General features: G+C 41.5%; 1 protein-coding gene across 1 annotated transcript in view; it reads right to left on the bottom strand.

Annotated features, from left to right (window-relative positions):
* Positions 1–10,269, bottom strand: part of LOC102201751 (WD repeat-containing protein 49) — a 31,870-nt gene extending 21,601 nt beyond the window's left edge. Inside the window, exons 1-8 of the mRNA XM_013910797.1 lie at positions 10,149–10,269; positions 9,534–9,623; positions 9,319–9,411; positions 7,854–8,025; positions 5,192–5,359; positions 3,444–3,592; positions 2,576–2,809; positions 2,079–2,243 (exon numbers count right to left, since the gene is read on the bottom strand). Coding sequence (XP_013766251.1) covers positions 2,079–2,243; positions 2,576–2,809; positions 3,444–3,592; positions 5,192–5,359; positions 7,854–8,025; positions 9,319–9,411; positions 9,534–9,623; positions 10,149–10,244 — 1,167 coding nt within the window. The 5' untranslated portion in view covers positions 10,245–10,269. The remainder of the gene's footprint in view (positions 1–2,078; positions 2,244–2,575; positions 2,810–3,443; positions 3,593–5,191; positions 5,360–7,853; positions 8,026–9,318; positions 9,412–9,533; positions 9,624–10,148) is intronic.
* Positions 10,270–11,757: the final 1,488 nt, after the last annotated feature.

An 11,757-nucleotide genomic window follows, 5' to 3' on the forward strand; every position in this document is an offset into this window, starting at 1 on the left:
TTCTTTTCTTCCACAGCTTCATGGAGCTGTCTTTGGAGGAGCCGATTTTTTCGGTCCATGTATTGGAGATCCCGTTGTATCTTATCACTCATCGTTTTCTTGTCTTGGAGCTGGTTGGTCATTTCTTTTAGTTCTGCACTTTTTTGCCTGTTTTCTTTAATGAGGTGCACAATCTGCTCTCGGGTCTGAGCAAACTTGATTCCCCAGCCCTCATTAATAATTCTTATGTCCGGCTGGCGCTTCCGCTTATCCTTTTCAGGGTTGCGGGGGGCGCTGGAGCCTATCCCAGCTGTCACAGGGCAAGAGGCGGGTTACACCCTGGACAGGTTGCCAGTCTGTCGCAGGGCCCAAAAAATCGTTCAGCAAAAACTTTAGGAAGGATTAAATCAACAACATGGTTCATTCTTAAGTGGAAGAATGCTCAGCAACACCAAAAAGGCCTGACAGACCACAGAAGACACATAGAGTGCATGATGACAGAATTATTTCCATGGTTAAATAAAACAATTTCACAGCATTTAACCAAGTTGTGATCTCTCTCAGAGAGGCACGACTGCCTGTCAGCTCTGTTAAGATGTCGGCTGCCAGTGGAACCCAGTCACTAGTGTTTATTGATGTGAGTGTTAACTGTGTGAAGTGTACAGGACTATACTTTCTGCTCAGATTCAGCCAAACACCGTATAACTGATCAGAGTTTCACAGTGTAAATGGATAATGACTCATTGCATACCTTGAAAGTCACCCAAGAGTTTCTCAAGACAAAAGAAACAGGATATATCAGTCACCTGATCTAAACCCAGCAATGCAGCTTTTCAGTTACTGAATAAAAACGTGAATGCAGAGAGACCCACAAACAAGCAGCAACTGAAGGTGGACCGGCAGAGCGACTCAAGGGAGCAAACGTAGCATTTGTTCACGTCCACGTTCTAGACATCAGGCAGTCATCGACTGCAAAGGATTTTCATCCAACTCTTAAAAATAATACTTCCAGTTAAAATTACGTTAGATTGTCCAGTTACCTTCGAGCTACTGGTTATGTATTAACAGCATTAACTGTCCCAAATTGGTAAAACAAAATGTTGGTCAAACCCCTTGAATTTCAATCACATCTGGATTTTTTTGATGTTTTATTCACTGTGGCGGTGTACAGAGGCAGGATTACACATTATAGCATATCCTGCAAACCCTGAAAAATGTAAATGAGATCAGTAAGATTTGATTCTGTCATGATTAGGCTGTGTGCAGGCAGGATGAGGACCCAAACGCAAGCTCACGGAGGCAGGAATGAACTCAAAACACAGTGTTATTGCTGACGGAAGTTAAGGCGATACAAAATAAAGCATTATTTCATATTAATGAAGATATAAACTTGTAAAAAAAATTTAATATTGTAAAGTGATAAAATAACAATACAGCAAACAAAAAATATTCTTCCTCACACTGAAAAATATTCAGCATTGCCATAAAGCGCCCACATCAGCTTGACACAGCTAGAGATACAAATGATACTAAATGATATTGCTAAATCTAAATTCTTAGGAATATTGTTTGTCTTACAACATATATCATCTGATAATCACCTCTGATAGTCTCCAGCACCTGAGCAGAAACACTATTTGAATTCACAGTGATCCAGTGGGGAATTGGCAAGTACCTTTAGACCCATTAGACACAAACGCCAACCATTTTACCATTTTCGGGGGGAAATTTGTGCCAGTTTGTCAAAAAGCTGGTGTTGTCCCTTCAAATCCACGTTTGGCCATTAGCCAACAGTTAATCACACAATAATCTAACACAGTGAGCCGCAGCTGATGTAAATGTAACCATGCTGGTTTGCAGCTGCACACATCTATTTTGTAGTGCCCATATCAGGAGTAAATACAACAATTTCCTAGAAACATTGTCCTAAAAAGCTGCTACTCCACATTAATTCACACTTTAATTTTGCATTTCACTCAGGCTTTAACATTTCCATGAGGACTAGCCGGCAGCTGTACTGTGCATCTTCATATCCGTACAAATCCGTGTGTGTGTGTGTGTGTGTGTGTGTGTGTGCGTGCGTACGCCTGTCCACCTACTTTGACCTCTCCGTCGGCGCCCGCGGTAAACAGTCGGGTCTGCGTAACGTCTAGGGCCATGGTGGAGATCTCAGCATCACCATGGCAACGGTGGAACTGCTTGACCTTTTGTCCTGTGTCAGTCAGCCAGAAGATCACAGAGGAGGCAGAGTCGCTGCTGACTACCTGCAGAGAGAGTTTGATCCATGTTATGCTACAGCAAAGGCGCTAATGCATTCTTTAATGATGCTCACATAACCAATCCATTCTCCACGCTTATTTTAGCGCTAAGCCACCGCTGAAGAATACATAATGGGAACAAGAGGAGGAAGAAAAACACGAGTGTCGCACAATAGGTGCTCATTTTCACTTGTTTGGTGTCTGCTGCCGCGTCAGTGGGAAACAGCTTGTTAAGAGGAGTGAGAAGAACTGTAGAACTTACCTATTGTACTAATTGTACATGTGGAAACACAAAGAAATAAAACAGCAGGTCACAGAAGACCATGTCACTGGCATACCTGTCTGAACCGACTGTTATACAGCACACAGGTAACAGGATGTTCATGGCTACTGGTCTTCTTCTCCTCCCTCTTGGATTCCAGCAGGAGAAGCAGGCTGTTGAATGAAAGCACAAGGTGCTGGCGCTCCTCATTGAGAAACAGGAAGGGGTGTGTGTCCCCCTGTATGTTTGGAAAGACACCGGCCAGACGGTGTGTGCACAGCTGGCTGGACACATCCCACAGACAGAGCACCTGGAAGGATAATAAGGGCTCTTATGTGTCTGTGCTTAAGGGCAGATATTTTGGTACATATCCACATGTTCCTAAAAAAGAAAAGTGCCACTAAAAGCTATCGCTCCTACAAAAAAAACTTTTATTCAGTGATTACCAAGCAAATACATCGTTGCACCATGAAGAACTGCTCCTCTGGTTGCAGTTTTAGTGGCCATATTGCTTCTAACGGCAATAACATGTCTGTCGCTGCTCCAGAAATTCTTTCAAAGTGAACTGAGGTAAAGCCTTCAGAGTTTCTTGCAGTGGCAGATGGTGTTTGAGCAGAGGCAGATGGAACATAAATCACTTCTAAAATATTCATTCTCTTCAGAAAAGCCAAAGAGAAGGCAAACATGCACGGTGCTACAACAGGGAGAGGAAAAGCAACAGAAGCACCAACATCCTCTTTGCATCAGAAAATAAAACAAGGCTTTAAAAGAAACACCAGCTGACAGTGGCAAGAAAAATGTGAAACAGGCTCGTCCCCAACACCTCGTTCGTCTGCAGTAATTAAAGCAACGAATAACAATTAATATTACAATTACGGGGCTCTTCATCTCTACATTATCTGCACTAGTAGCGGGTCTGTGCACCCACTGAAGGGCACTCCTACCTTATCTTGGGAGTAGCTGAGGAGTTGTTGCTTGGTCTGCAGGAAGCAGACAGCAATGACGGGGCTTGTGTGTCCACCAAGGGCGCACGCCGGCTCAGAGGTCACGTAAGGATTCCACAGCAAGACGTGATGATCCACACCTGCTGTGGCTACAACCAATCAGAGGCACCATTCAGACCTGGAAGTAACAGGCTTCTTTGTGATCCTAACACAAGCGGACAGCTCCAGCCATGTTAGTTCACACCTGGCATAAGAATGCATGTCCAGTGTCTTCCGGTGACTTTTCCTCTCTATATGGAGATAATCATTTACATGACTTCTGTTTGCAAATGAAGATCAAATGCCCGCACGGGTCCCCTCCAAGTCAAATCCACCCCACCATGAGCCCACCTGTGATTAAACAAACAGGTTTACTCACTATTTATTTATTTACATGCACAGTTGGCCAACAGCCTTATGCAAAAATCTGTCAGATCTCAGTGCATTCCGACTTGGAGATAACTGCATGTTGATTCTGGTAGCAGGTCCGGTCAAACGTAGGTTTCAGAAATGGACTTGTGCCGGACTTTGATCTCGAGTCTTCGCAAATCGAAATTATGTAAAGCTCACTCGCATACAGAGCGGGGTAGTGAGATCCAATTACAGGTGGTCATTCAAGATGCATTTTAATCCCAAGGGTGAACTGACTGATCATCAAAAGAGACATTTCAGTGCCAGGTCTGAACAGCTCCCAAATTAGCGGAGATATTAATTGCAGTTATTTCCAGGGAACAATACCGCTCCCAGCCCCCTCCACCACCACAACCAATTTATTGTTCAATGAGGCATTTGACAGTTTTGATGATGCATTGTTAGTAAATTTAAGTTGATTGATTGAGAACTGTAAAAGCATTCACGTTTTTGCAATTATTTAGAAGCACATGGTATGGTACATTAGACATTTAATAGATAGTGTACAATCATTAGAGTTTTTTTTGTTTTTTTTTGTTTTTTTTATGTAAAACCTCTAAGTTAAACCTGAAATGAAAACCTTCAAGTGAATAAATATGATTCATATACACTCATGGTAAAAACAAAGTGCAGCCTCTTTCATTCAAGGTTCTATCAGGCATAATAAAAAGGTAGCTAAATATAATCTGAGGTTAATACAGCCTTAAATGAACAACAACAGACAAAATGACAAAATATGACATATTACACTGTGTACAACCTTACTGCTTCCATAGGAAGTAAGAAGGTAATTAGCAGCCAGGTGCTAATAATCAAATGTACTTGATTAAGTGACCATTTGCATGTAAAAGCAGAAGGTTTTGGCCATAATGCACAGCGCCATGAACGCAAGCATACTTAATGTCGAGCACGGTGGTGGAGGGCTGATGATCTGAGCTTGTTTTGCAGTCACAGGACCTTTGGATCATTGAGTGGACAATGAACTGAATACTAACATATTAGAGTCACATGTGAGGCCATCTGTCTGACAGCTAAAGCTCGTCATCCAGAACAGTGATGTTTTGAATCATGAGGAGCACATAGTTTTTTTTTTTACATACTTCTGCATTTTATCTCAGTTTTTGTGAAATAAATAATGTCAGAGTCTTCATCTGAGGTTGCATTTGCCAAATTTCAATTCGTAGTAAGGACCAAATTATTTTTATCATGTCGTAATACCTAAAACCTTGAAAATTACATTTTACCATGACTCTATGTCATCATACTTTATGTTGTACAGCCACTTCGTTTGGACCCACCTAACAGGCCGAGTCCAATATGGAAGTCGACGTCCCACACACCGTCCTTTGTAGAGTAAGAAGTGATTCGTAGGCTCGTGCTTTCCTTTTCCCTCCAGCCAATCACGATGCTGCTCTGCGGTGCGATGCTGCACGACACAAAGGCCTCAAGTGAGCCCAGGTAGCGCACTGCAAGAGGCATAATAGTCAGAAAAGTGAAAGTAAATCAGAAGTGGCATACTGTAGTTAGCTTGACTCCATCCAGAAAAAAGCAAGTAGATAGTATAACATTATATTAACATTTCTGCAGTTTATGTCATTGTAAATTTCTGCTTTAGCATTAGGAGCTGCTTATTTGTCATCGTCTTCCAATCCACAATAACTACAACTGGTTTCATCATAAAGGAAAAGCTGTATGGCTTGTACAAACACAGCAATAGGCTTTTTATCTACAAGCTAATTTCAAGAGAAAAAAATAATCCTAAACAATAGCTGCTGCCTTCCTGTGTAAACAGCAAAAGTTACTGGCAGAGTGACTAAATTAGTTTCAAACTTGACAAATTCAATATAAAAACAACATTGCAACATATTTTGATGATGACACACTGCTCATCTTCTTTCATTTCCTCAAATTATATCCTTCTCCTTGCTGATGCCAAAATGCTCTCACTAGCACGGCTCCAAAGGATATCCATCCACTCTCTGAAACGGTTGCGCTAAATGTGCAATGACCGCAGCCGTATAGTAAACCGACCAATTCTCAGGAGCTCAATATAGCATAGAATTAGGCGGTTATGATTTGCTCACTGGTATTACAGAAAACGTAATGGATCTTGCATCACCATCTATCTCAATTAAGACTTTGATTGAGACCAGCTAAATTGGTTGCCACATGTCTCTATTAGAGGCTGCTTAACTTTCAAAGCCTGCACAAGCTAAGGGCTGGTTTTGAGATGGCATGTGACAAGTCATAGGTCAAACACTGGCTGGAGAGCTTGGGGCAAATAATTATATCTGAATACACTTCACGCATTCCCATCTTTGCTCCGCTCCGTGAATTTAAGAGATTAGTGGATTTTCAGACAGCGCGTTGTGACTCATCATTGATTAATGATCCCTTCTCTTATTCATTGACAAGCACAGCTCATCAAACTAGTTGTGATGCAGACTCAGATACAGAACATCTGCTTCCTTAGCCGGTGCTGCAGCTATTCTCGCACTTTCACTGCTGAGATTGGAAATAACACAGAAACAGCAGGAGTCATTGTGTGTTTATATCAAAGCAAACCTCTCGTGTTGTGCAATAAATCGCTGCACGTTATGGGAGATTTTTATGTTACCTACACGTTCTCTCCATCACTAACACACCCCTTCCTTGCACCTCTCATTCTTTGTCCTTATAGGACTGTTGTCCATCCCAATTTCCTCCTAATTTGCTCTCAATTTCCCCTCACTGATCCACCGCTGTCTCTTTCTCCTTCCTCTCCTCCTCTCTCTGGTGGCCCATGAGCCTGAAGGTTTGGAGGTCTGGATAACCAGGCATGTCTAATGGTACACAGCCCACTCATACTGCAGGGTGGGAAACTTCAAAAGAAAAAGCACCAGCACCCCAGAGGTATGCAAACACACACGCACATGCATTCACGCGGGCTGCCTTTATTTACAGTCAGAAATGACGACACACACGCCCACACACAAACAAGCGTGCTCTTGCCGATTCACGTGCATGTGCACACACAGATTGTAAAATTTTCATTTAACTAAAGCTTTTAATGTTTCGCCATTGTATCCTTTGTTTCCCCATTCTTTGTTATTCCTTTTTCCCCATTTATTGAGCTTATTTATACGTGCTTTATTCTTGTTTTCGCTTTTATCAGGATCCCCCCCCCCCTTTTCAGCGAATCCAGCCTCAGAGCGTTGTCTCGGCTGAATCATTATCAAACAGCCCAATAACTCTTCAGAGAGCCTGTCCAAATGATGCAATCGAGATAAAACTAAGCGACCTCTTTGTTACCCACGCTGAGCTGGGGGGGGGATCTCAGCAAGCCAGACCTCAAGTTCCTGACTTTATATCAACAGTAAAAAGTCTGGCTATGAAGAGAATGACTCAGGACTCACTGCATGTGTGTCAGCGTGCCTGCATCAGTGACCGGGACACACCCAGGCGTTTTCATTGTGTTGCATAAGCTGTTATTGCAACGACACCGGAGAGGTGACCAAGCAAGCCTGTGGCTCTCATCCCAGGTGTGAAGGGTAAAGTGTGTGTGTCTGTGTTTGCGTGGGTGTGTTAAGTAGGTCTGACACCCAGAATGTGTTGTTTCTATCGGATATACTCCTGATTTCATTCTGACCTGATACTGGAGAGCTGCTTTTTTTTTTTTTAACCTGAGGCTGAATACAGTTGTGCACAGGAATGACAAACAGAAGCATTTGGGTTCTGATTATCGCTGCTCATGCAGGCTATTTCAGCTGGCTCCTTCTTTTGCATACCATATGAAATAGCAGATGTGCAAACAGAGGAGTTTTCACTGGGACAAGACAACAAAAGAGAAACTACAGCTGCAAGAAAGACATGCACTTTTACAAGAATGTTAGGCTATAATTAAAGAGAGAGGGGTTTGTTAGTATGCTCATGTCTCTTTGATGGTGTGTGTGTGTGTGTGTGTGTGTGTGTACTTTCTACCTTTTCTAACCCAGCCAGGCGCGTGTGCTTGGTGTGTCACGGTGTAACAGGAGCGATGCTTGCCTTTGGCCAGATCATCCCAAAGGATGATGTCTGCTGAGTCAGAGTCTGTCCTCAGACTGAATCTCTCAAACAGGAAGATCTGGGCTGAGGTGAAATATAAAGCACTGACCTGGGAATATACACAGACACTCACAGTCGCTGAGCAGTGGACCTGTTCGATTCAGATTTATTTATGTAGCGCCAAATCACAACAACAGGCGCTTACATTCACCTTACATTCTTTAGCTCATAGGGGGTCACTTTGCGACAGTGGGGAGGAAAAATGACTTTTTAACAGGAAGAAGCCTCCAGCAGAACCGGGCTCGCAGAGGATCAGCCATCTGCCGTCAGCGGTTGGGGGTGAGGGGAAAGAGAAAGAGAAGAAAGAGAGCATATGGAGGCAGGACAAAACAGACTAAGGGAGAGACAAGACAAGGATTTAATGACATGCTGCAGTGGTTTATAAATAGGGAGAGAAAAGAGGCAAGTGGAGCATAAGTGCTCATTGCATCACACAAAGTCCCATAGCAGCCTGAACCTATAGTAACATAATGAACATATATGTGGATAATGAGGATAACGCCTTCCTCTCTTGTTCTTTAGTAAACTAGTTCATGCATTTACTACTTCTAGGCTAGACTACTGTAATTCATTATTATCAAGATGTCCTAAAACCTCCCTAAAAAGCCTTCAGTTGATCTAAAGAGTACTGGCAGGGACTAAAAAGAAAGAAACATATTTCTACCATATTGGCTTCTCTTCATTGGCTCGCTGTTAAATCCAGAATCAAATTTCAAATCCTTCTCGTCACATACAAGGTCTTGAATAATCAGCCCCCATCTTATGTGAAAGGCTTGGTGCCTGAATCACCCCATTAGAGCCCTTTTTCTCTCAGACAGCAGGATATGTAAAAGTAGAATGGGAGCCAGAGCCTTCAGCTTTAAGGCCCCTCTTCTGTGGAACCAGATCCCGGTTTGGATTTGGGAGACAGACACCCTTTCTACATTTGAGATTAGGCTTAAAACTTTCATTTTTAATAAAGCATACAGTTAGAGCTGGACCCTGAATCTTCCACTAGCTATGCTGCTATAAGCGGCTGGGGCGTTTCTTTTTCACGCTCCATGTGTTTCTACAACACTCTGCATTTACTCATTAGTTATAAATTTCTCCTCCGTTGCAGCAGATGGGTGCCCCTCCCTGGGCCTGGTTCTGCTGGTGGTTTCTTCCTGTTAAAAGGGGTTTTTTTTTGCTTCCCACTGACGCCAAGTTCTTGCTCATATCTTCTGTGGATTATTGTAGGGTCTTTGCCTTACAATATAAAGTAACTTGAAGCGACTGCTTGTGATTTGGTGGCATATAAATAAAACTGAATTAAGTTCTTTTTCTTCTCAATCATTTGCTTTTCTTTGTATGTGTGTATTACCCGTCCTCCAATGTCTCCTATAGTGAGAACAGCCTGATCAGGGTTACAGGGATCTACCCAGTAGTCTAGACACCAAGGAGTAAAGTTCAAGCCCTAGAGTAGATAAGAATATATGAGATATATTGCCAGTTCTTATGTTCTTAATAATGCAATGGAATCAAGCTGATGGTAAAATGAAAATAACACAAAACACTAAAAAAAAATCTCCTTGTTACCTGGAGTTTACACTTGCAGCTGAAGGTCTTTTCACACACGAAGTCATAGAAACACACCTCTTTACTTGTGAAAGCCACAGCTATCTGAGACTAAAGAAAATGGAGTTTGTTAGAAAACACAGAAACATGGAGACATGCAACCTGTCCCTATTATATAACAAGGATTTAGCAGTTTGCCAAACTGTTAATTAATGCACAATGGGGGAAAAAAATCCTCATGTGTTATTCAACGCGGTTATACAATACAGAATATGGCATCCATAAATCTGTAGTTTAAAGAAATGCCAATTAAAACTTACAATCAATTATTGATGGTGTTATTACTAAAAAATGTATGTTTACTTTCTGATCTTTATGCACCAGCTTCGTGTCTGAAACGCAATTAACCAAAGCCACAGATCAATAATTCATTAATTGAGTGGAGTATTTGTTTATCTCTGTGCCATACAATATCTGCTCCATTAAATGAGGCTACTTATCAGTTATTAAATTATAAATCCATTTCTTTGAATAATATTTCTTGAACTACGCTTCAGGAGCCACGATGCAGCAGTAATCGATGAGAGGACTGATTAATAGTTAGGTATGCATCTCTCAATATGTTGATAGGTTCACCTTGTCCACGTTTTGCATCAGCACCACATCTGTGACCCAGAGGTCCTTGGGTGTGACTGTGCTGTTCTGCAGTCGATGAGTGTGCAGAAGGGACATGTCCTCCGCATCCCGCAGTCCTACGTTTCCTCCTTTACTCACAGTGAGATACTGACCTGAACTCTGCAGGTACAGCACCTGAGGAGGCCAGAGGTTATTACAAGCAAAACATTTAAAGAAAATATCCACAGAAAGACTACAATTCACACTTCCCCGTAACACCAGCCTTTAGCTTTATGCCCCAATGAAGTTTGCTACATTAGAGAGTGGCGTTATTTATTAAAACCTGAGGAGACAGCTTTTAAAAACCAATTTAAAATATTAATTATGGCTTGAATTTTCCTCTTCTTGCTAGCTACTTTATAACCGCAGAACTACCCTAATATAAGTTCTCTAAAAATGAGCCCCTACTAAATCTTCCACTCATTGGATACAGGTGAATAAAAGGAGCCGTTCTGTGCTGAATCTAATAAAATTGAGAATTAATCATTACAGGAGTTATTGGGTGAACAAAACTTTTAGCTGCAAAAAATAAATTAATTCATTTTAAAAAGCTTGAAGCTGACTGCATCTAATGAGCAAGAGACAAAGTAGATCTTTGATGAAAGGTAGTTTATTAAAATTTCACCGCAGAGGTAAGAGGTCAGATGTTCTGCAACGTAATTACTGTCTTCTCCCTTTTCACAGTGTACCTTTGTAAGATCTCCCAGATTCGCATGTCATTTCTCCATAATTATTATAATTACATATTGATATACAGCTGGTGAGTAACTGATACAATGCGTTTATCTGTAGTGCGAGCGAAGGGCTATCATTTTGGGGCTCTTTTAGCAGCTTTTTCGTTGCTTTAAAAGCTGGAAGACAAAAACTGTTATTCAATTTGAAGTATGTACCCAATGAAGTGTCAGTGAACCTGTAACTGCTAAATGGCAACAAAATAACTTTTATATTTAACAGTATATGGTATACTTTAGTACTTAAAGTATTTCAGTGTATGCAATAGATTCCCATTTAGCTTGTAATAGGGAAAAGCAACGTTCAGGAAGAAATGGTGGTAGATGAAACAAATAATATAGGACCATGTAAAATGGGCAGGTGCAAATACCTGGGGAACTCTGATGAGGACAAGCATTTCAGAAATAGCATGTTCTGTGGGGTGCTGCTGGTTAGCAGCACTGAGTGGTCAAATGACGGACAGACTGTCCACAAGGTCTCGGGGATGTGCTTGTATTACTAAAACCTCACAATACTGACACCAAGGGGTACTTATAGTCTTAGAACCATGCTATAGGCAGGTATCTTTGCTATTAAAGCTGTTGTGTTGCTCTGGCTCATCAGAGTTATGTGAAATATCAAACACCAGAAGTGATTTTGGGAGACAATTACATGACAGAGCAGCTCTAGAAGTGACTTTGAGGAAGAAAAAGATGCAAGATAATGTGTGTTCTAACTGTATGATCCATGTAATACTGCAATGTAATGTAATGTAACATGAAAATAATATTACATGTTTACTGAGGCTCTTCCATCACATTATCGTCTCCTCAAAATCATTCATTCATATGTGTGTATA

Source organism: Pundamilia nyererei, unplaced genomic scaffold (genome assembly GCF_000239375.1).
Source record: "Pundamilia nyererei isolate P.nyererei 1_Seehausen unplaced genomic scaffold, PunNye1.0 scaffold00003, whole genome shotgun sequence".
Lineage (NCBI taxonomy): Eukaryota > Metazoa > Chordata > Actinopteri > Cichliformes > Cichlidae > Pundamilia > Pundamilia nyererei.